Raw genomic sequence first — 26158 nt, 5'->3', positions numbered from 1 at the left:
CGCCAACGCTGTGACTAACACTTTATCTCCAGTTAGACAGGTAACATCTCTTGTCAACATGCAGACCTATAAGAAAACTCGTAAGGTAACACGTATTAATTTGGGCTGTAACCCCCAGCACTTCCTTCTCTAGCTCCATTTTCTCAGTTGTCCATCCGATGCTAGAAAATAAGTTAGCGTCACTGATTTACAGCAAAAATAACGAGGTGCCATGCTGAAGAATGCAGGCTCCGGAACTGGAAAGGCTGCTCTTTGAAATGCACATTTCAAATCTAGCTTACTTTAATTTTTTATTAATCAAATAACATTCTAAGCACTTATCAAAGTACTAGACGCAAAGTGACCACCTCCTTCCCTCTGTCATCAGGCCGCGCATGCCCACCGGGACATTACATTTGCAGAACAACTGGCAAATTGTTTTGTATTAGCTCACGACCTTGTAGAAAAGTTGGCTCACTAAGTTCAGTCAGATATTGCTTCCTCTTGGCACTGTCTAGACTGCTAGGACATTGCTAGACACTGGATTGTGACAACACAGGCCGCTTGTCAGCTCAGATAAAGAGAACTCTGCCTGTTGCAAAATCATCTAGTTTTCACACAGACTGGCATCTCCTAGAAGCTGTCCTCTTCTCCTCGCCTGTAAATGTGTATGAAAGTTTGAGTTCCTGGCTAGGAAGAAAGAAACCTTCCCACCTGTATCATATAGAAAAGTTTGACAAACCAAGGGCATGTGTTAGGAATCCTAATACAAGAGCCCATGTCATGTTTAGGGTCATTTATGAATAGTATAAAATTTGCAAATGATGGTACTTTGACTTCTTCCCTTCTAAGCTATACCCCTTGATTTCCTTTAGCTGTCTGTATTTCATTTGCTTATTTACTAGTCCTCTTTCTCCTTCTCCCTCTCCCTCTCCCTCTCCCTCCCTCTCTCCCCCTCTTCCTTACCCCTGTCTGTCTCTATCTGTCTCTGTCTCTGTCTGTCTCTCTCTGTGTCTGTCTGTCTCTCTCTCTCTCTCTCTCTCTCTCTCTCTGTGTGTGTGTGTGTGTGTGTGTGTGTGTGTTTCAAATTTTCTTGTAGCTATATATTAAAGGGAGAGTTTAGTGGTTGCCCTGATTTCTGCACAGTCTTACATAGATTAATGCTTGGGCTACACTTCAGCCTCCAAGGACATGAAGGGTTCTAAAGACCCAAGCATAGGAGGATTCCAAGTGTGAAAATGAACTTATTCATTCAAGATCAGCCACCTTAGGAGTGAGGAAGAAAAGAAAGTGCCCAGGGTGCATTAAAGAGATACTAGAAAGCTTTCGTGGTCTTGTCCATTGCACTACTAAAATTTCAAGTCTTGTTATTTATAGAAGTTAATTATAACTGTAACTTTGGGTGTGATCTTATTCATGCATCAACTTTAGAAGCACCCATTTGCATTTCCCCTTGTTTCGTACCAGAGCAGCACAGGAAAGACCAGGGGCGACTCCACGTCATGAAAAGATTTTAAGTATTTGAGTTATTGCATTTCAAAATGAAATACCTCTTGAGTCACATAATAGTCTTCAGGAAGTGGGTGACACACAGGGAGGAGGGTCACTCTGAGGGTGGTTGAGACATGGCTGCTGAAGTATGAATGCGGATTCTTAAAGATTTTTGACATAAAATGTCTGATAAACAGATCTTAGGAAAACACAACCTCTCTCCTTATGGGCTATTTTTAATCATTACAAGTCTCAACAAGGGTGGTATTTTTAAACTAGGAAGCTGGAAAAAACATCTTTATTTTTAAATTGCCCTTTGTGAGTTTATTTTCCTCTCAGCTGCTTCTCTTGGGTACATCTAAGTTTTGTATATATTTATTTTTTTTCTAGGTTGATACAGAAGACTTAGTCTCAGGTCGGAGAACAAAGAAAGGTCGGACTGAATAAGAGCCCATACATAGTCCTGGAGACACCGAGATGGTATGATACTGTCTCTAGACAACAAACTTGGGGTTTAATATCTGGGACTATGTGACTTGTTTCCTTGTAATCTTGCATATTCGTAAGACAGAGAAATAGACTCAAAACTATTTTCAGAAGTCAATAGTAACTTATCAGAAAGTTACCTGAGTTTAGGAATTTAAAAGGTTCGAGGTTTTTACCCAGAAAAGTGAACACCACTAAATGGAGATGTCATAAAATACTCTAAGGTTAAACAGGACATGTACATTAGATGCAAAGTTAATGGCTGTTTTATAAGCTCATGGTATCCCAATATGCATCTCAAATACCATTCCTCCCCTAATGCTAAAGTATATCGAAGATTTCCAAATAGTTTTAGTCTAAAATCTTGTTTGTCACAACAAAACCCAAATGGCATCATTAATATAAAGAACTGTATGTGTTTGAAAAGATATCTCTATGCACACAATTTGCTATCTGTGAAAGAATGAGTCCTGCCTTGGTGTTTGTTGAGATATATTTCTGAGTTCTTCCTTTTTAACAAAATTGTTTTATTCCAGGAAGGACAAGAAGAGAATCCTGGTCACTTGCTTTGATTAATTCAACAAATATGTGTTACTCATCTACCAGATCCAGCTATGTGCTAGACACAGCTTGTAATGAACAAAACGGGAAAAATATCTCAGGGTACTTGGCATTGTAATGGGCAGCAAAACAAAACAGCAGGTAACATGTCGGTATGTTAGATGTGTAGGGAATGAAAGCTATGGAGACATTGGGAAGGGTATGGCTATTCTCAGAGTGAAACCGAGAGCCAGTAAACCCTGGCAGGGACCCCAGTGCATGACAGGCCCCAGAGATGAAACAAAGATAAACACAGCAGAAGCAGTCAGCAGTCATTGAGGATAAAGCAGGTATTTCCAAAGAGATGCCCATATTTGTGGGGTTGGTATTTTCTTTCAAGGTAGAAGGCCCATGGGGAGTATGGAATTAGCATTGCAACTGATACTGCAGGTGTGATAGTTCAGTGGGGTGGGAACACACTTGTCTTACATGCTAATGTGAATTCATTAGCAATGGGGGCCCAGAATATATAGTGAACAGGACCCCTAGAGACTCATCTGGAAGCAGAGGAAAATTTCATTCTGGCCAAGGTCTTTGTTTGTAGTGATATCCTAAAGAACCACCTTGTGGGTCCTCCTGGCTTCAGAAGTGTGAGTTCTGAATTCCTGAAACTCAAGGTAGTCAGACGGGGCCTCTATAGAAGCAACGATGTGAAAAGAAGCATAGTGCTAAGAGTGGGAACCTCAGGGGAGGGACTGCCTGTCAGCAACGAAGAGCATCTCAGGGGGAATAAAAGACAAATAAGAAACAAAAATACCTACACTGTGATCTCGCACTTCTGACTTCTCTTCAAGAAAATAATTATTGTCCTTTAAAACACCCAGTATGCATTACCATGTCACGGAAACCCCAGCACTAGAATATGAGAAGGTCTTTTGCTCCTGAAAAGTGAGAACTGAACTTCTGTACAAAATAAAATAAAAAAAAATCACAACTTTGCAAATTAATAAAAATAAGTTAGCAAAATGACTAGAACAACGTGTTTCCTTTCTTCAGTTCATTTTGTCATTGATGATGACATTTGAAATGGCTGTCAGCCTGAGAACAGGCCATGGGTGTTCTACAGCATAGAGGAAGAAAGTCTGAAGTCCAGAATAATTCTGATCCATAGAAATAGAGGCCAGGATCCAGGCAGATGAATGTGCTAGGAAATGAGAGAAGAAGCGAGAGCCTTGTTTGTACAGGATCCTGAACTGCATGTGTGCAGAGCAGAATCTGCAAACACAGAGGCTAAGTGGGCCTGCAGAACTGAACTGAGGTTTTTAAGAACTGCCTTTGAAATTGAGAAGCAAAACCCATATTTCTTCAGATGGTTGTAAAAGGCCAAGAGAAAGTTCAAGAGCAATCTGAGTGACCAGGTCCTGGGGACCTCTAGGAATGAACTTACCAAATGAGGATTCTAAATAAATGGAATAATAGTGTCTTAACAAGGCTCAAGAAAGCAAGGTGTAAAAATTATCATAATCAATAAAGTTCATCAGACAAAAGAGACATGAAGGAGCTTTGGAACTGAAAACTAAAATATCTAACTTTTAAGAACATTACTGGGTGAGCTTAACAGCACAATGGGTGTTCCAGGGAAGAATAAATCAATGTGAACACAGGTGAACTGATAGTATCCAATCCAAGAAGAGAGAAAAAGTACTAGACAAACGGTAGACCCTCTGCTGTGTGCGGACAATGTCAGAAGACTCAGACAAAGAAAGAGCTGGGTATGATGGGGCACAGCTGTGATCCCATCATTCCCGGTAGAGGCAGGAGGTTAGTGAATTCCAGGACAGTTTTGGCTAGATCACAAAACCTTTGCTCAAAACCAAAATCAATGGCAAAGAACAAAAGGAGAGAGAGAGAGAGAGAGAGAGAGAGAGAGAGAGAGAGAGAGAGAGAGAGAGAGAGAGAGGTGTCAGGAGAAGAAAGGAAAGGAGAGAGGTGGGAAGGAGGGAGAAGGGGAGGGGAGAGAAATAAGAAAAATAATACTTGAATAATGTCTTAAATTCTTCCAAAATGGTGCTACATACAAAATTAACATTTTTCATCTTTATTAACTTGGGTATTTCTTATTTACATTTCGATTGTTATTCCCTTTCCTGGTTTCCGGGCCAACATCCCCCAACCCCTCCCCCTCCCCTTCTATATGGGTGTTCCCCTCCCCATTCTCCCCCCCCATTACCGCCCTCCCTCCAACAATCACGTTCACTGGGGGTTCAGTCTTGGCAGGACCAAGGGCTTCCCCTTCCACTGGTACTTTTTTGTTCTTTTTTTTTTCCGGAGCTGGGGACCGTACCCAGGGCCTTGTGCTTCCTAGGCAAGCGCTCTACCACTGAGCTAAATCCCCAACCCTCCACTGGTACTCTTACTAGGCTATTCATTGGTACCTATGAGGTTGGAGCCCAAAATTAACATTTTAGGAAAATCAAAAGATCCTTAAAACAGAATGAAGTTGAAGAAAATCACACCAGGCTACTTGACAGTCAAATTTCTGAAGACCGAAGAATGAGGAGAAAACATTGACACTAGCCTGAGAGGAATGACTTTTCAGAATGGTTTCTCTCTATTCATCAGACTACTGCGGCCAGAAGGGAATGTCTCCAAATATCTACAGAAGTCTAAAAATTTAACAAATGCAATTGATCCTATCTTTCTGTGCCCTTCACACAAATAAATACTTCCACTCATTCCGCAACCTCGGGCATATGTCACGTGGTAAACGAGAATGGCACTTGCCAGACATCTGACCTGAAAATGGGATTGTCCTGGGTTCTTTGTAAGTTCAGTGTTGTCAAGAGGGAGGGAGAAAGAAGAGGAGGCCTTGTGGTGCTGCTGGTCACCCAGCCTTTCAGCATTGTTTACAGATGGAGAAGAGGGGGCATGGACATGGGAGGATGGGAAACATGAAAGCCAATGGCCAAACCAAGGACGGAAGTTCCCTAACCATCTCTATTTTCGCTTAGTGAAACCATGTCAGATTTTGGTGCTTAAACATAAATTAAAGAACCACTTGGTGTTGATTCACTGTGTAAGATAAATGTCGTGACTTCCCCCCAGCGCGGGGAGCAAACCACACCGTGGTTTGTGCTATCACATCGAGCTTCACTCCCATCCCCACGTGCTGGAATTCTCACACTGGAGCCATCCACCAGAGCAAGTTGCTCTGTGGGGAGCGGGTGTAGGGGCAATCCCAAGAGGGCGCCTGGGACTGCTGCCTAGTCTTATGACTAACACCTGAAAGTAAGCCACGCCCCATCGTGAGAGCTGCACAGGCGCACCATGATGATAGATCAGGCCATGTGACATGGACCTATGAACGGAGGTTACGCAGACTGGATAGTTGAGGCGGAGCTGGGGGCTGGAGAGAGATTGTTGCTGCTTACATGCTAAAAGGTTCCTGAATAAACTGCTTTGAGAAGAACATCATGGTGTCGCTCCTTTCCTGCTGGTCCGGGTTGGAAGCGACAATGCTCAAAGGTAAGCTGCATCACGCAGGAAGACTTATACGAAGGAAGAGAAAGCAAACACCTTCTCCTCCATGGTCAGAATCTACAACTGCTCTCTAGCAGCTGGGGAACTTTCTCCCATAGAAGTGCAGTTTTTTTCTGTACAGAAATAACTTTCTGAGGCGTTTAGTGAGCACTTACATAAATGCTGTTGTCTATGAAACGGCTTTGTAAGAAATCTTGCCTGAGTAGTCTAAAGTTTGAAAAATTTTAAAATAAGAATAGCTGGTATTTAAGAAATTGTGCTATTAAATGTCATTATGTCAACACCCCAGATAGTATAAGATTTGTTGGACTATTGAAATTAATGCTGGGTTAACACATTTAATCCAGATGTGGATTTCTTCCCAAATTTTATTTGAATGCACATACCAAATTACTGAAGAAAGTTTTACTCAGGGCAATTCTTAATATATTTTGTTTTCAATCTGTTAGTGTTAGGGTTTTTGTTGTTGTTGTTGTTGTTGTTGTTGTTTTGTTAGATTTATTTTATCTGCACGTGAGTTTTTGCCTGCATTCCTGTATGTGCCCCAGGTGAGTATCTGATGTCTGTGTGCGTCAGAAAAGGGCATCTGATCCCCAAGAAGTGGAGTTACAGATGGTTGTAAACTACTATGTGGGTGCTGGGAATCAAACCTAGGTCCTCTGTAAGACCAGAAAGTACTTTTAACCCATGAGCCATCTCTCCAGCCCTCAGGATTAGGTATTTCACACTAAACCCAGACAGGAATCAGCTCAATCATTGATGGAGCCTAATCTTTTAAACACATGGTCTTGTCGGTGATTTACACAGATACACAGGATAGTTTAAAAAAAACCTGCTGGCCACTGCCTGGCAAAATATTTATTGTAAGTATGTGGGAGATTTTGAAGAATAGCCCATTAGAAGAGTCTTCCAAACAAAGGACCGTCTTTCTACACTTGACAGACTAAACATGACGCTTGCCAAGAGCCAGAGGAAGAATAGACTCACACGACTGAAAACACAGACTACATATTCCTCGTCTTCACCATGCCAATATGATGAGACAATTTCTTATGGCCGAAGAAGACTGGAGGCCATCTCCAAGATTGCCACATTTGTTACCACTGTGCTACTCTGTCCACTGTGGCAAAATAACAAGAAATGAAGGCCGGCTTACTTGAGACAATTATTTCATTATTCCACAGTCAGTCTCTGCTGCCTTGGGGCCTGAAATGAGGTGGGACGTTCTAGTGGCCTTCTAAAAGTGAAGGACATGCCTCCGTGTTCCCTTAAAGGCACACTCCAAGGCACCTCCAAATCTCTCCACAGACCGTCCCTGCGAAAATTCCCAGAAACACAATAACGACACAGGTTAGTGACCAAACCTTTGGGGGACCATTTATAGTCTAAACTACAGTGTTCTCTGAAACCTTAAAAAGGTTTGAATTGCAAATGCTGTAGGGCTCACATTTTTAATGTTCAAAGAAATGTAACCGGCTGTTAAATCGCATGTCTCTGGTCGGTGCTGGAGAGTGGCATTCGAAGCCCTCCCCAGTACTTTTTTCTGAAAGCAAGGGATGTCATAGACAAATGTTTAGTGTTCGAACTATATTTTTTTTTATACCCACTTATATACTTATTTTGTGTGGTTAACTCTTCAAGCATAAGTGTGGCAGTCTGTGCTGATTTTGACTATCAGATGTGGAAGTAAATGCTCAGATTGTTCAATTTTATTATCCACACAGTAATCTGTAAGTAACTCGGAATGAAGAGTTTTCCAATTAATTTCATTTGAGCATATTTAATTCTATCATTCCTTACTTCCATCTCCCTGTGTGATATAGTTTGCAGGCATTCTAATAAAGCATTCTAATTTATAATCAGAAGTCCTTTGAAAACAAAGGACTTTTTTTTTTCCTTTCTTAAGTACGCACTGCATATGGTGATGTGTGGTCACCTTACTGAGCACAGCTGTATGTTACAAGTGTTCTTTTGCTATGTGTCAGTTATCACGGAGTGCTGCCTTGTTAAAGGTCTGAATAAAGCCTCTTACTCAATTTTATTTATAATTGTTATCTTCCAAACTTTGACCACAGACTTCCCATTCATTACTTTGCTGATAACTTCCAGTTAAATAAATGATTGTTTACATTAACAAACATTACTAAAAATTTCTTTTAAAGTCTTCAGAAGAATCCATATTGTTCAGTTTTTAAAAATATGTACTTATATTATATGGGTGCTTCACCTGCATGTATATCCGTGCACCATGCATATGCAGTGACGGTGGAGACCAGAGGAGGCCATCGGATCCTCTGGAACTGGATATACAGGAAGCTCTTAGTTGCCATGGAGGCACTGGGAACCAAACTGGGTCCTCTGGGAGAGCAGCCAGTGGTCTTAATCACTGAGCCTTCTCTCCATCCCCTGTTGTTTAGATTGACAAGAAGCTAACCCTTTCTCTTACATGGTACTTTAACCACTGCTACACACAGAGATCCACTTTAAATAAAGGTAATATATCTGTGAACTTAATTATTTCTAATGCCAAAGAAAGGCATGTCTAAGATGTTAAAATACATTGTTCTCATAAATGAGTCTTCAGGTTCTAGAGGGTTTATTTATTTATTTATTTTAGTTTCCCATCCTTCGGTCTGCAGTAATTATTGAACACTTTAATCCAAACCCGATGAGAAAAAGCACATGGCTACAAAGGCAGACAGACATACCTATGGCAACTGGCACCTGGGCAAGCAAGATCAAGGATCTGGCATTTTTCAGGTCAGATTTTACCAACACTTTGTCATTTTGATAAACCAAATCAATATAAATGTGACAGTAGAAGGAATTGTGGAGGGCAAAGGTTTCTGTCCATTTTAAAATCTGGAGTTAGCAAAGAAAGGTTATCAATGCTATAAACATTTTTTATACAGTATTATAGTACATTCTGACTATATTCAAACTCATTGAGATGTACAGACTTGGAGTCTGAACAGGTATGTGCTTGTTTGAGAGGTTAATTTAACTGCAAATTATTTGCAAAAAAATTTGATTTTTACTTCAAAAGTATTTTCCTCACTTTGTCTTAAGTGAAAGAAAACTATTTGAGGGTTAAAAGGCAGTAATATACATTTTAAGACTTTCAGACCCAAATGAATATCCTTTAAAATATTACATTATAAACACTCAAGTCAGCATGCAGAATTCAGTTATTTGGAGAATGGTTGGTGGCTGTCTTCCATCGCCTCCTTCTCCGGGGGCTATGGACAACAGGCCTATTTCTCATCATATCCACTCTACATGCTCCAAAGTAGCCGGCCCTCAGTCCACAGAGCCGTACACTGAAGCTAGGAAAGTGGTCTTGCTTCAAAGGCTGATGCTCTAAACAATCTTCATTATCAGAAGAAGCAATGGAGATGAGAATGCTGCCAAGAGTGTCTCAGTGTAAGGCAGCGATATACAGTCCAAAGAGAGTAAGTAAAATCCAAATCGTAAAGCTAGGCAAGGCATAGGCGGGTACAACCGATGAGGCTTATTCTAACATCTGTTATATTTAAATAGTTCTCAAAGATGTCTAACTCCTAAATTTTAATTACAGTATGGATGCTCCAACAATAACACCCTCAACTGTATTTGTCTAAACAGACAAGAGCCAAACTATCTCATGAATAAAGCTAGGTGCCAACCAATATGGTTTAAAGTACTTTGCTAAACTTTATATCCAGTAACTACTTGATTTGTTCATTAAAAACATTTACACTAACATATAAAATAACATTTTCATATACCAGCCTAATCAGTGTTTAAATATTGCTTGACCCCAATCCCAGGGAACAACTCTTGTGGCCTATCCAGAGATTTACTAGTGTTGAAGACAGGGAACAGTCAAGAAAATGATACATAAAACTTTGTTGTTTTCTCCTAAGTGGTCTAGTGATAAAATACCCACATTGAGTGTCATCAGGCATTATAAAAATAGATCTTTTTTAAAAAGATTTTTATTTATTTTATGTATGTGAATACACTGTAGAGTGAGTACACTGTAGCTGTCTTCAGACCCAACAGAAGAAGGTTTCGGATATCATTACAGATGGTTGTGAGCCACCATGTGATTGCTGGGAATTGAACTCAGGACCTCTGGAAGAGCAGTTAGAGCTCATAACCACTGAGCTATCTCTAATAGATCTTGAAGCATAGTGGCTATGAATCCCAGGAGACTAAGGCAAGGAGATCTATGAGTTCAAGGTCCTCTGAGACAAAGCAAGTCCCAGATCAGGCGTGGTGGTACACACCTTTAATCTGGGACACCCCTTTTGCTGGAGACCTACATAAAGACATTGGAAGAAGGAAGATTCTCTCTTCTTTACCTGTTTGCCTTGTGGGACCGAGCAAATTCTAGATCCTTTGACTTCCATTCACAGCTGCAGGTGACCATTGTTGGGGAACTGGACTAGAGACTGTAAGTCATCAACAAATTCCCTTAATATATAAAGACTATCCAAAAGATCTGTGACTCTAGAGAACCCTGACTAATGCAGATGTCACCTATATAAAATAAGTTCCTTCAACAATTTTCAGTCAACCAATTGTACAAGGAGGATGTAGAGATGAAGCATCGAGAAGATGGTAGAAGTCTTGAAGACCATCACAGCACACATGCTCTTAGCATATCAAAGAAAATCCTGAAGACCATAACAGCATTAGAGTGTCAAAAAACCCTTAAAGACCATCACAGACTGTTTCCGCTCCCAGGGACTTTCACAGAAATGATTAAGTAACAACCCCAAAGTAAAGGCACAGGGCATATGGGGCTGCGGAGAGCTGGGAAGAAGGGTGGAGAGATGGGTGATGTCACATAGACGCTCTGACTTTCAGCTGGGGCAAAAGAGCAAGCCCAAGAGATGGATGCTGGAGAATGGATCCGCAACCTTGGGAATGGACTGGATCAAAGGACAGTCCACTGAGGAGTTGTTGAGAAGTCATGAGGTGAAAGTGAGAATGGATTGGATAATCTTGAAGGTGTCCCTACACAGCTTAAATGTGCTTCCTCTTCACAGTCTTCCTTTCAAATGTCTTTTCCACTGAACTGTGATACAGGCTTCTTCTGGAAGCATCCCATAAAAGCCATAGGCAAAGTTAGGAACTATTTTCCTGGGCTCCAAGGAGGTATCTTCAGGAGACTTCATCACACTATATATTTAGTGAAAATAAGGCTCAAGAGTCTAAGAAAGTTCTGGAAGAAATTCAAATTTGGTCCCATGCTTACTGTCTTGTTTTCCTGCTCCTGGACTTTGGCATAGGACAGATACTTCAAACATCATGAAAACACACAGAAAAGAGGAACCATTCCTCGACTATCCATCAGTTCCGTGCTCAGAGTTCTGGCTGCTTCCTGTGCTCTTTGTCTTAGCAGCTACCAGCAAGCTTCCCAGCTTCACTCCAGGGGGACCTGGAAGAGGAGGGTAAAGGAGGATCCATGCTAGGTGCCCCCTGGAGCTAACTGGAAAAGTCACTTTGAGAAAGCCATGGAGAATGACAATGGTCTTCAGCACTTAACAGGGCACTGAGGCTGCAGACATGAACAGCAGGCTTTCCTCAGCACACAGGAGCTGCCACCTGAGCTGAGGCGGAAGATAGAGCGGATGGGAGAGTGTAATACCAACAAGGAAAGCCTGTCACCCAGCTGTGTCCCCTGGGGCCACCTGTGGGTAGCAGGTTTGGCTGTAATGTCAGAATGACAAGTCACTAAACTATCATAAGGGCATTGTCAGTCCTAGGGCCGTTTACTGAGGAGATGTGCTCCGATAACTAAAAGATGAAATACCTCTATTTAGGGTGAACTCTCCTAGTGTGGTCAAAGCAACCCAAGGAGGAGGAGGAATAAGTTGGAAACATTCTTGCTTGCAGGATCTGGGAAGACACTCAGTGTTCAAACCACAGAGGATTTATTGGGAACTATATTTGTGTTTTATAATTTTCCAGAGGTAACTCCTATTTTCTTCTTTTCCCAGGGACACAGAATGGGGTAAATTCACTGTGAAAAAAGGCAAGTCCTTAATTTCCCTTAGTGATGAGAGATAATGAAAATACAGGTCACTAAACATGGACTGTAGAGAAAATAAAACTGAAATTCCAGTGTGCACGCATGTGCAGAAGGAAGAGACACCATGGTTTGCCTTCGCTGACAGATGAAGCAACTGTATCTGGACAATGGAAACCACCTGCTAGCCCTTGCTTGTCAGTCATCGAGAAGTCAGAAGTACCAGGCCACACAGAAAAGCAATTCATCCTAGGCTCAAAAAAAGAAAAAGGCATCTGGTACACAGTTTTCAGTGTCATTGTCGTCATCCTAGTGTTATTGGCCATGGAAAACTTTTTCTTCTGCACGTATACCTCTTTGGAAACAAACTCCTTAATTATTTTTCTACTTATTTAAAACAAAATTAAATACAAACTAACTACTGTGTCTAAGTTACAGATAGTAATTGCTACTTTATTTTTCTTTAGGATGTGGAACTGTGATTTCTTAATCAGTGCCCTTGAAAAGGCTAACTAAACATTCATGTAATATAGAGATACACAATCACACATTTAACCGTGGAAGGGATAAAAAAATGCAATTACATTCAGATAAGAATTAGGAGGAAGTAGTTATGTGTCATTTAATTAGCTGCAAAGAATCCCACAGGGACTGAGTTCCAAGCTCTTAAAACCTAGTGTTAAATTAAATGCCTAATGACCTGTCACAGTTCTGTCGGCTGACTGACAAGTCCCGAACGGGCATTCGAGTCCTCCATTACTCAGTGGCAGGCACAGAAATGCGAGAATGTTGCTCAGAAAGAAACTGAGGAGATGCATCTGGGGATTTGAGATTCGTAGCAACAGCAGGAGTGTGCGAGCATATGGAGCACAGAAGCAGGCCCGAGCATTCAGTTTGTGAGTGTCTACTACAGAGCAGCAGCAGAGAGCAAGCATCTACAGGAAGGCTGATCCCTCCCATAAATTTTATGTCACTTGGTGTGGTTTCACCAACTGACATCCTAGCACCTGCCTGGCTTGTTTGTTCACTCTCACAGGGAAGAAGGTCATGGTTCAGCAAGCCACCAACAGTTCTTATAAAACTGCTGGGAAGTGAGGTGATCATCAGTTCGTCTGTGATTTTATTTTAGAGGTGACTTTAGGTAAAAACACATCCTTAAAGCAAAATATATAGTAGATAGATAGATAGATAGATAGATAGATAGATAGATAGATAGATAGATAGATACATACATACATACATACATACATACATACATACATACATACATACATACATAGATGATAGATAGGAAGAGAGAAACACAGACAGACTGAGAGGTGGTAACATCCCCCACTGCCTATTAAAAGCACATGGCCTTCCAGGGACTCCAGTAAGGCCAATCTTTGTTACAGAACACTAGTGGCATTTGGGAGTTTATTTTTATTCAGTTCATTTATTTCCATTATAGGAAGCTTGGGTTGAGCTATCATTAGCTGTAGATAGCTTATAAACGAATCGACGGCCTTGCGTTTAACTTGGGGTGTTTTAGGCATGTGTGTGCTTGTCACCTACCTGCCTGCTGACACATTCCTCTTGGGAGGTCTTAGAGCTATGGCCTTTGTGTCCCCAGTCCCTTGTGCCTCTTTTGATACCAATATTGTTTCTTGACCATTAAAGTTTGGAAAAATTCAGAAATATAAAACTGTAACTCTTGGATGGTGCTGAGGTGCTCTAGAGAGCCGGAATCAGTTCAGTTCCCATACAGTGGGAGGGCCAAACTGACAGGGACCTTGCCGTTTTCTCATTCCGTTCAATCAAGGCCAGATTAAAGGGAAATAAGAAGGGCTTATCAGGGGGCTGATCTAATGTTGACTCTCTCCTCCCTTTACTAACTCTATTAACTCACAAGACCAGAACCCAGATTAGCGACAAAGGTTCTCTCAACCCCACAATGCTGCTGACCAACTTCTGTTAAAGGAAGAGGTAAATTAAGAATAGGCATTTTCCAGCTGATTTGCAAAGTCATGAAGAGGTGGATTGGCAATGTTTCACTGGACAGGATGTATTAATCTGTTTTTTTGTTATACAATATCTAGGCTACTCTGCTGCTGGATTAGTTTTTCACAATGTTCTCAGTGATGTGTGACTGAACCTAGGTAAGATTTTGGCTATACAAATACTTAGGGAATCTGTCAAGCTCTCCACACATATCCAGTGGTGCTACAAATATGAGGAATGACAGCATGGAAATAATTTTGACCTTTACAAATTCTACATCCTCGACGATTATGCCAGAGACCAAGTGACAAACTTCCTAAGACATGTCCCCAGCCATACCTCTCTCCTACCTAATGCAAGGAGTTCCAGCCTAGCTAGGGGGCACATGGTTCTGACATTTCCCCAGTATTTCATGACTGTTCATTCTGAATGACTCTGAGTTTCTATCACAGCTCTGAGTGAGACCAAAAGGATTATTGACACAACAATAAGTAAAAAGAAGAAATATGTTTTGCCATTAGGATTTAAACTTGCACTCTGAGCTCAACATTTAATAGGATAACATTTAGCACCTTTTAGTTCTCTGTGACTGGGGATCCATACAGTAAACAAAACAGAAACCGATAGTATATAGAGCATGTCTGTTTCCAAGATTTTGTGCACAGCAACCACAGAATTTAACACAGTCGTTGTTCGGCACTGCTTGGATTGGTGCATGGTAACATGTGCTTTACAAAAGCATGGTTCCTGTAACTATGGCATCTTTAGTTTAATTCATAGAAATGGGTAGATTCCTGGCAGGTGAGATGCTGGCATTTCTTTTGGGAAAAACATTTGAACAAATCTTCAGTCCGGTTCTAGTATGAGGGCTATTAATGTATATGTTGGTTGTTTTTGTCAAGCTGACACTGGCTGGAGTCATCAGGGAAGAGAGACTCTTGAAAAAGCAAAAGGAAAAATGGAAAGAAAATACCTCCATGGGTGGCCTACAGCCATGTCTGATTCAACTTTTCTTGAATAATGATTGGCATGGGAGATCCAAGACCACTGTGAGAGGTGCCCCCACAGGGCAGTGGACGTGGGTGGCATGTATATATGTGTATATGTGAATGTGTGTATACATACACATACACTAAAAACAAAACAGACAAAAGAATATGGAGCTGGGGGATCAAGCCAGTAAGCAGCAGGGTTCCTCTACATTATGTTCCTCAGTCCAGCCACCAGCTCCTACCTTGAGCTCCTACCCTGACTTCCTGCAGTGATGGAGTGAGACTTGGTAGTGTGAGAAGAACATTAGTTCTCATCTATGGTACTTTTGGTCAATGTTTTACCAGAGCAATAGTAAGTAAACCAAGACAGTGCATAGATTCATGGAGTAACTATTTTTGAGATTTCTGTAAATACTGCCATTTAATAAGGAAAACCAAGCAAACAAAAACATGCACAGAACTGAGGGGTTCTCCACTCCACTCAGATGTACGCATGACTGAGCAGCTACTGACACAGTAAGACTGGCGAGCAAGATGGGAACGCTCCTAGCACAGCATAGTGTAGGATGTATATAATGAGGGACTTCTTAGGGAAGCGAGATCCTTTTTAATAGTAATATATTCCCTACACAGTCAATGGCACATTAGCTCCCTGAAAGGCTTTAAGCTGATATTAGGTTAATGGTCAATGTGATGACTATTGTAACCAAACTCATGACTTTGTATACAATTAGGATCTTATTTCCAACAGGGATGAGTTGCAGGGCAAGTGGGCTGTGAGGTGAGCACTCAAGAATAAGAAAGGAGTTAGCTCACCTCAAGGTGAATGGGAAGGAAAGAGAGACAGACCTGAGGCAAACCTCAAACCTGTTTAGACTAAACTAAGGAAAACCTGTAATAAAACCTTGGAAGGCAAGGCATTCCACTAAAGCAGAGTTCTATTTAATACATGTGGTCTTGCTCAAAGTTTTAGAATCAAATATATTTGAGGTCAATACTTTTTGGATAATCTAGAAATATGTTTCATAAAACCCAATTTCCGATTTTAAAGGGTATGCACAGGAGTAAAATTTTATTATGGATATTTTTATGCTGCTATCAGTCAAAAGTTTCATGTTGCCTCATGAAAACTGTCAGCCCCAGAAAAAAAAAAAACTGCTCTTTGATACCAAATGAAGAATTTCATGAGCAACCATAGGAGAATTATTGTCATTTTTCTTCTCCACTGACACCTCTAAGACTGAAAGGAGAAAATGCAAATTGTGTTTGCATTTGAAGGTGAGCTCACTTTGTAAATAGACAAAGAACGGAGATAAAGAAACAGGTATTAAAGGGATAAATATTTTTAATAGTTTGATGTGTTCACTGTCTAGTTGACGAGTTCTAATTGACTAGAAGGTGTAAAGAGGGCTAGGCTGGGTCATCAAGCAGGAACAGGTGCCCTGAGCTCTGCCTGGAGTTTGTCACGTGACATAGTCAAAAGCCTTAATGATGGAGAAATGAAAGAATGATTCAGCTGCATGAAGCTCTTTTGTAAGCCAACACGCACGGGCATATGTGTATGTAAGAGAGTCACACTAAAATAATTGTGTTTGATTTAAAGCAAAACGAAACAAAATAAAAATTCAGTAGCTTGGAGGATTTAGTCTCACTAAAGGCATTCTGTCATGAGGATACTAACAGTGATTATCAGAAGCTTGTGGGGGGCGTTCAAAAAGTTTCTGTGACTGAAAGTGAAGTTAAAACTGAAAGAGCAAGAACAGTGTAAAATATAATAATAAATAAAAAAAAAAATAAAGCCACTTGATTCCTGGCTGCTATGATGAACACTTGAACCTGGCATCCTGCCTCTTTGTTTTTTTTTGTTTTGTGGTTTGAACATCTGGGTGATTTTATTACAATCACGGTATAAAGGAAAAATACCAACACTGCACAGGCGACCTGGACAGTCATTAGCCAGTTCTGTAAATGCCCCAACCCTGAAGAGAACAAAAGAAAGACAGTCTTGATGCCGTGCTAACAAGAGATCTTTTAAACCCGCCCCCAAATCTAAGTCCTACCTATTAGCAATCAGGCACTTCCACGGCCAGCCCAAGGGGCCTGGCGACAGCAGGACAAACCATCACTAGCTGCAGAGAGGGGACACATTCCTACTGCTGTTGGTGTTGCATGTCCTGCTCCTGCGCATGCGCTACCAATAAGAGGTCCCATTCCTCCCCTCTTTTTTTTTTTTTTTTAATTTCTTCACCCAGAGGCAGCCTCTGTATCCCCTCCTCCTTTTCTGAATAAACCTCCCATGTGAGACCTGTAGCATGGTGTGACTTCTTAGATCCCACTGCCTAGATCCAACACTGTCTGTCTCCTGAAGTCCCATCATGCCATAAGCTACAATGTTCACAGTGGATTTTTCACTCTGGTCTTTAGAACTTTCAAAATCATGTTCATTCTTCATCACTTCATCTGTCTGCTGCATATTAAAATGGTTTTAGTTTCTTTTTGACAATAGGTCCTTGGTTCTTAAACATGAAGACCCCAAGGCCCAAGTCAGCGCAAACTCAGTAGCTCCGGAGTCGGAGGGCGTGAACAGAACCCTTGTTCCCATCCCCCTCCGGGGGAGACTTCAGTCAGTCTCAGCTGCCATGAGAACCACACAATAGTCAAAAGCGAAGAAAGCGAGTTCAGGTATTCAGAACCTGAAACATTTAGTAAATATCAATAGGAAAGCAGCAGGGCTGATACGGAACAGGCGATGCCCAGTATAAAACCAGTGGGACATTTTAAAACAGAGTCTAGGGAGATTGCTCAGCAGTAAAGAGCACTGGCTCTGTAGAGCCCTCGGTTCTCAGCGTCTGCATGGCCACTCACAACCATCTGAGACTCCAGCCCTGAGGGACCGCGTTTCCCCTTCTGGATTCTGCAGGCTCTGCATGTATGTGGCACACATACGTTCAGGCAAACACGTCAAATAAAAATAAATTTTCATAAAGACAAAGTACAATTGATTAGTCTCTTCTCTATACCCATCCTTTCCGTATCATGTAGTTTTCTTCATAATACGGAAAAGGTTATGAATAGGTAATTATTTTGTGAGGGGCCTAGGTACAGACGTGAGGGGACTAGGTACAGACGTGAGGGGCCTAGGTTTCTTCACTGAAAACATCAAAATCCACCCAAATTTCATTGAAAAGCTATTTCACACAGCTAATTCTTTAGCCCCTATTCCTGACAGATCAAGAAGGCGAGCAAACATAAGAAAAGCTCTAATAGATTCATTACTCTTGAACAGAAGACTCTTCTTATGTTGGTTCTTAATAATGCATTCAAGGATAATAGTTTATAATTAAGTAATAGTCCTTATGCCCACCCACATGTGTTACTCTTCCTATGAATTTGTAAGGAATATGTACATTATAAAATCAGTTTTATTAAGTAAATGAGAAAACGCAGCAAGCTCTGTATGGGACCCTCTAGAATTTAGCGCCTACACTGACAAGGGTTATAAATGGTAGAGTCAAAATTCTCCACCTAGTCTAGGGAATCCAAATTTATTGGTCTTCCATTTCATGACAAATTGAATGTATGTGCTTTCACGCAGATGCCAAAAGGAACTTCAAATTATTGAGCCACTTATCACTATTCAGTGCAGAGATAATTATGAATCCAGCCAGCATTAAATGCCACCTCCTTACAAGAGAATAAAAGTGCTGTTAAATGTAACACTAATTCTGAGTAGCACCGGCTTGTCAGTGATGCGATTCTATCTCATTGATGGATTGTGTCTGGCAGCACTCACCTCTTTTTGACGGTACTTAATGGCTAATTTTAGCCTCGCAAGATCATTTCCACTCTGTTCTTCGATCAGGCTATTGTCATCACGGTAATTAAGAATGATTTCCAGCTCTCTGGAACTCCGTGTCTGATCTAGGAGGTCCTTAGCAAACTGTTTGCACTGTCTAGACAGCTCCTCATACTCCGACTTGAATTCATTCTCCACCTTACTCAGTTCTTGCAGCTCCCAGCTTAACTGAAAGGCGGTGAGGAAAGGGTCTTCACTTGACAGCGCAATGAGCGAGGGGCTGGCCAAAGCCTTGTAGATGTTGAGCCTGGACCGTGAGTGCCTGAGGCTGTCCACGTCTGAGCTGGAGACACACTCAACACAGTTACAGCGGACCTCGTGGGGTCTGGGCACCGAGACACCCTTCTGGACCAAGAGTTTGATTATCTCATAATTATTTGTATGTGCAGCCAAGATGATAGGCGTGATGTCTGGGGTGAATTCAGAGAACTGTTTGTCAAGGAGGATGGGAGGCACCTGCAAAGGGAAGAAAGCAGAAGCGTGGGTGCACATTCATTTCTTGAAGCCTTTGAATTACAAATGCACAGGGCAGCGGTGCTGAGCGAGGATCATAAATCATTTGTCATGGTTCCTTGCAGGAGAGACTCCTCCCCCTAAAAAAAAATGACAAAAAAATTTCAAGGAAATTCAACTCCAATATAATAAAATATCCTCCTTGAAAAATGAATTGTGACTTTTTCCCTGACATTTTAAAATGGATGGTCATGTGTACTAGATGAAGAGCCTTCCTTACGCCTCCTTCCTTACTTCTCAACAGATAATCATTTCTTTTCCACAGATACCAGCTTGATAATCAAGGAACAAGCTTCTTACAAAAGTGTTTAAAACCAAGATCCTGGAGCTAGAAAGGTTGCCCAGTAGTTAGAGCACTGGCTGATCTTGCAGAGGACTTGGCTTCAGTTTCCAACACCCACATGGTGGCTCACAGCTGTCTATAACTCCAGTTCCAGGGCACCGTGAACATGAAACACACATGGTACACATTCATACCTGCAGGCAAACGCTCATGATGACTTTGAGTGTTTTCCTAAGTCTTACTGTAAAGATAACGAGGTTCCTAATGGAGTCATTTTAACATCAGATCGCCCTGTAGTTATCTGCACACACAGAGACTCTGTTTCCTCATGTCACTGCCATTTTCAGACGACATCTGTGTACTTCACGGTGAAGCCACTTGGCTCCAATCTGAGGCACACAATGTTAAAAGTCCACGGTGTGATACTTTGCCCAAATTTAGAAATGTCTGTTATTAGAATATGTATTTTTTATATGAACAATGAAATAAACAATTTTAGGAGTGAAATTTATCATAGCCTGACAGCTATCTAATCTAAGAGTCTTTGTTCCTTTCTATTCAGAATTGCTTAGAATATATTACACTGACAGAAAAAATGTGCACATAGTATTATTTTGTGTATTGGAGCTGTTTAAAATAGTATACATTTTATTCATTTCTTTGTTTGTTTTCAAGACATGATCTCACTATTTAGCTCTGGCTGTCCTTTAATTAACTGTGTAAAACAGGCTGGCCTGTTCACCTGCCTCAGCCTCCAGAGTGCTGGGATTAATGGCATGTACTACTAAGCCCAACTAGCGTTCATATTCTAGTATGGTTGTTTTCTTAGTTGGGCACTGAACGGATTTCTAACTCTCTTTCATGTAGACTAGTTTGCCTAATTACAGAATGTTTCCATGACTCAGGGATCTTCTGCATGCTCAGAATACCATACAAAGAACAGAAACCATATAAAACAGACACTTTTTCCAAGTAGCTTAATCAAAACTGGCTAAGTTGCTATTTCATTTGTTTGAGGGTGTAAAGTTTCAGTGTATTGTAATAACAGAGTTTAAACTTGGTTTATAAATATCTTTCTCCCTCATACATCATTTAAAGATTATTTTAAAATCCAATTAATGGAAGCTATTTAGAATTTGAAAACTCATAATGCACACCATCACGCAAAGGTATATTTCTATATGAGCTACTTAATCAAGAACAAGCGGCATTTATATGAACAGATAGATGGATGAATGGTGGATGGATGGAAAGAGGGATCGTTTAGGTTGCACTCTAATCCAATCAAATTCCACTATACCATCTCAGGGCTAACTCACTGCTCCAAAGGAATAAGTAGTATGTGGATGGCCAACATTCCGCAGCACAGCTCTCTGGTTTCAGGGTAAGGTGAAGGATTTACCAGCATGCCCATGGTTAGCCCATGAAGCAAAGATGGTCGGGCCTTCTACTGTGGTTGCATGGCTGCAACCTTACATGTGCTACTGGTTTGTTCTGACATGATGGAGCAGCTGAGAGTGAACGGACCGCCTTTACCTGCCTACAGCTCTAAAGGCGCAGATCTTTGACCTCTGTATGGCAGGAACTCACAAAATCTTAGGCTGCCTGTGAAGCCTAAGGCAGAGAACACTACTCTGGAGAAGGCATGTTGCACTTGTAGGGAACGTATTTAAATATATTTACAACATGTCATATGTGCATGCATACACAGGTACATACACTTCTCCATGAATGTTCACAGTGGACATAATGAGAGGTAATTAAACTGATTGTGGATTAGTGATCAGCCTATGAGAAACATGGTATAATAATGATATGATCAAAAACTTGATATTTTTTAACCTATAGGTATAATTTAAAGGAACCACATATGTCATTTAGGAGTTAGAAAAATTAAATATATCTCCTCTTAGTTCATACATGCATATTATTTTTTATCTATCATATCCTAAGTTAAACTATTTACACATGGCTAGCAAGCACTCAGTGGGTTTAAAGCAGAACACATGAAATTGGGAGATACAAGCACTTGGGGTGGGAGTAATTAGGTGGGGAGAGCGGGAGTGGATGTGGATTTCATCAAAACAAAAAAAAATGCTATTGAAAAGTCCCATTGAATTGAATCAGAAGCATCAATAGAATGTTTTTATTGCAATGTACTGATCAAAGAGTAAATGATCATTGGTCATTTAGAGAAGAAACTAAGAAATTGGACCTTCAGGAAAGGCACGTATCATATTTAAGTTTTGAAACCATGAGGTTATAACTAGTGAAAGAGAGAATGGTTTACCTTTGTCATTACTAGAGATTACCAAGTGTAAAAAGGAGACTGTAACATATACGACACACATGTACAGAGTGCATACACGGAGACCATAGCATATATGACACACGTGCACAGGGTGCAAACACGCATGCCCGTTTTCTTCATGAAGGGAACTATCTGGCAAGTGTATCACATAAGTAAAAGAAACGTAAAGAGAAATCAAAGTTAAATAAAACATAAATAGCAAGGAAGGTCTCTGTTCTAAGAAATGATTGGTCTACGGACAATGGCCCAGACCTCTGGTGTGCAAGAACCATCACACCAGCTTAGGTGCCTGCTAAGATCCAAGGCATAAAAACCAGTGCATCACAGTCACCAGTGTTGCAAGAAACATGAGGAAAGAAGGGACAATTCTGAGTATTCTCACTACAAGGAAATCACAAATGACCCAGGCGTGGGACCTGCTTAATACGTTAACTGAAGCTTTGCTCAGTGTGCACTGCTCCCAAAACTTGAATAATTATATATGCCCAAACTACATTTTAAGGAGGAAATGAGAAAATCTGCCTTGGACAGCTTACATGATGGCACTGTGCTTGGAAAAGTTACCATAAACTGTATTAGACATGCAAGGTTCCACGCAACATTCATATGTCAAAAGTCAGTATGTAAAACAACATATTACACAAAGACCTTTTAAAATGGAAATGACACTAATGATAAAATATTTAACAATGATGAATGAGCTAAAGAAAATTAAAAACCCAGTAGAAAAAGTATAATCGTACTATCTGGAATAGCATCCAAATATGGGGAAAATCTATTGTCAGTAGATTTTGGCTAAACAGAGAAATCAATGACTCGCCATTGCAGAAAAAACCAGACAGAGCAGAATGCTCAGCCTTAAATGGGACATATATATTGCATCACCTCCCGCCCAGGGTCAGGGATCACTGAGGAAGAGGAGGTAGAGAGACTGAAGAGGCAAAGTCGGCACGTGAATCCATGAACCAGTGTCTGCATGTCCCAGCGAGGCAGCTGCACAAATGATCTCAAGGCGACCGTGACAGCATACACGTGTCATGCAAGCCCAAACCAAACCAGATCTCAGCGTGAAGTGGGAACCAACTCCCACCCCTAGCTAAGGAGCTATTAGCAGTTGTTAAGTGTTGGAAGGAGACTTGGTTGTCTTAGGAGTCCGCCTCTGGTAAGCAGACCGCAACCCAGCGGAAGGCTCCGTGCATACAGACAGGAACACCTGGGCAGCACAAGTTTATCTGGTTAGGTTTTAAGGCACAGAGCTGTATGGATGGCAAAGTAGGAGTGGGGAAAGCCAGGAGAGAGGGTTAAATAGGATCAAAGCACATTGCAAAAAATCCTCAAAAAGTAATGAAAAATTAATGAGTGTGATGGTTTGTGTATGCTTGGCCCAGGGAGTGGCAGTATTAGGAGGTGTGGCCCTGTTGGAGTAGGTGTTGCTTTGTTGGAGGTGTGTCACTATGGGTGTGATTGGAGTAGGTGTGGTCTTGTTGGAGGAGGTGTGTCACTGTGGGTGTGGGCTTTACAAGCCCCATCCTAGCTGCCTGGAAGCGAGTCTTCTGCTAGTAGCCTTCAGATGAAGATGTAGACCTCTCAGCTCCTCCTGCACCATGCCTGTCTAGCTGCTGCCATGCTCCCACCTTGATGATAGTGGACTGAACCTCTGAACCTGTGAGCCAGCCCCAATTAAATGTCCTTATAAGAGTTGCCTTGGTCACGTGGTCTGTTCACAGCAGTAAAACCCTAACTAGCACAATGAGTTTAAACAATAGAACTGAAGAAATTATAAACATTGCTAACCTATAAAATATGGGGGAAATCATAAAATCATCATTATGTCAAGTTCTATTTATATATATATATTTCTAGCATTTTGTTGGAATCTTTTAATATTGAGGTTGATGAAATAATAATCATTAATTAATATGGAAGAATTATATAAGAGTAACTATAAATTATTGTACAGACTGTGCTTCAAGAATATAGCAAAAATATCAATTGTCTGAACAGCTATTTTTCCTAAATGATCCCTGAGGATTATATGTTACACCTCTGCATGTGAGTGGTGGAGTCTGTAATCCTGTGGACAAGCAGAACATTTATTAAATGACACTTAAGCAATTTTCCACCCAAACAAAATTATTCCTCTCACTCAGTTTATAACAGTAAATTTAATATGAAGTAAATATTTAAATATTAAAAACAAAAGGCAACATTATTATAGAGAAAAATAAATAGTTATGTGGCCCTGGGGTTAAGGAGAACTCTCTCAGCAAAAATGTAAACACGGAATTGAAACCTGAATATTTTATTATTCAGTCCTTGCATGCAATGTTGAAAAATACCAAGTATGAAGTCAGAGAAAGAACTAATAAACCACAGTAAGGGACACATGGATCATAGGGAAGACTCTTACTGTTCCCACTACTCAGAACAGCAAGGATTTGAAGAGAAATTTCTGTGCCAGGGAAGAGACACATCAACGCCTCTAAACATCTTCCTTACAGGAGAAAAATCAAAGCATTAAAAACAAAATGCCAGGATATTTCTCATTGACAGTCACACAAAGGAAAATTAAAACAATAGCAAAATGTACCATGCTCCTACCGTGTTGCCCAATTTGAAACACCACAGAGACAAGTTACAACAGTGATGGAATGGTAGTTCCTGTAGCCTTGTAGGAGGGAGGGTACCTGCTGCTTTTGTGAATTCTGAGACCCATACTTTTTACTTCCAAAAACACTTCACACAAGCAGGCATGGCGACAATATGTCTCCATACTTCTCCACACAATGACCTGACTTAACTCCAGGTTCTACATCCACATTCAACAAAGCACACATCAAAAGTTCTTTAAATAATGTTTCTACTGGGAATAAAGAGATGACTCAGAGGTTAAGAGTACTTACTGTTCTTGCAGAGGACCCAGGGTTTGACTCTCCACATCCACGTAGTAGCCCAAAGCCATCTGTAACCCCAGTCCTAGGGATCCTGACACCCTCTTCTAGCCTGTGTGTGCCCTGAATGTACATGAGTGCAGGCATATACAGACAAAACATTTATACACATAAAAATTGTAAATAAAATGTATCTGCACTAGGTATGTATAAAATTTTATTTGTTATCCTTCCTCCCTATGTAAAAAAAACTAATTATGGACAAAACCATCTCGGTTAGTTGACTGACATCATGTAGATGTGCCTGGAGCCTGGTGATAGTGCTATAATAGCTAACATTATGAAACACCATGCTCTATAGCCTGTGCTGAGAACTTGGGATTAATTAACCTTGGCCAAGTTTCAGGATTATTACTATTTCTTAGGTAAGTGTTCTGTTTTATATGAATGAGAATGGCAAGTCTTAGTGAAATTATTTAGGTACCATGTCCATGGTCATAAATCCATTCACCCTGACTTTAGATTATTCAATAGACTATACACTTATGTTTGAACCTTTATTATTTTACTAAAGGGTGAAACACACACACACACACACACACACACACACACACACACACACACACACACCTGTGCTAGGCATTGATGCTGAGAACCAAACTCAGATCTCTTGGAAACACTCTTAACCTGTGAGCCATCTCTCTAGCCTTGAGAGTATGTTATCTTCTGGCTAAGGCAACCATGTTGGTCTGAGAATTGCTCAGGCACCAAGATAGGATGATCCCCATTAAATTCTGCCTCAATCACTTTTAGCTACATGAAAATGGCAAGGCCAATTAATACCTTTCTATTTCTGCTCTCCCATTCTCTAATGTATTTCAGATCTTTCTCACTATAGATCAAGATTCAGAGAAACATGTATCAAAGTTTATTCCCACAGGATTGTGGAAGAGTTGAAAGGTGAAACTCAGTTGATCTCTATAAATCACCAAACAGAGGGCGGTGTGTATGACAACCCTGGGGCTGTTTGGAGAAAGAGCAGAGAACTGTCTTGTTCAGTTTCCTCCAGATTCATTTGCTTCTCCTCACATAAACACAGTCCCAATTATAGTACTTGATTCATCTGCAAGGTAGAGCAGCCATTTCCTGGCGGGCAGTTTCATAAGCACGCGTGTCAGGGTTTAGAAGGATTTCTGTTACTAGAACTTTAAGCTATTGACCCAGTGAGTGAAGATCTTTGCTGTGAACTGCTATGTACATGTTCCAATTGGGGATCA

At 40.8% G+C, this 26158-nt stretch overlaps 1 protein-coding gene and 1 long non-coding RNA gene across 6 annotated transcripts in view; one reads left to right on the top strand and one right to left on the bottom strand.

Moving 5' to 3' along the window:
• The window catches only part of Trpc4 (transient receptor potential cation channel, subfamily C, member 4), a 171716-nt gene that overhangs the window by 77741 nt on the left and 67817 nt on the right, over nt 1–26158 (bottom strand). For all 5 annotated transcript variants that reach the window (XM_039103271.2, XM_017591143.3, XM_006232356.5 and 2 more), the window contains one exon: nt 18821–19339. In XM_039103271.2, the coding sequence (XP_038959199.1) occupies nt 18821–19339 (519 nt within the window). The remainder of the gene's footprint in view (nt 1–18820; nt 19340–26158) is intronic.
• Nucleotides 6966–12490, top strand: LOC134485914 (uncharacterized). The gene is made up of 2 exons (XR_010064283.1): nt 6966–7386; nt 8654–12490. It is a non-coding gene; the product is annotated as an uncharacterized LOC134485914 (long non-coding RNA).

The sequence above is a fragment of the Rattus norvegicus genome, chromosome 2 (assembly GCF_036323735.1).
Source record: "Rattus norvegicus strain BN/NHsdMcwi chromosome 2, GRCr8, whole genome shotgun sequence".
Lineage (NCBI taxonomy): Eukaryota > Metazoa > Chordata > Mammalia > Rodentia > Muridae > Rattus > Rattus norvegicus.
The sequence above is the reverse complement of the archived record's forward strand: the minus strand, read 5'-3'. Positions and strand labels throughout refer to the sequence as shown.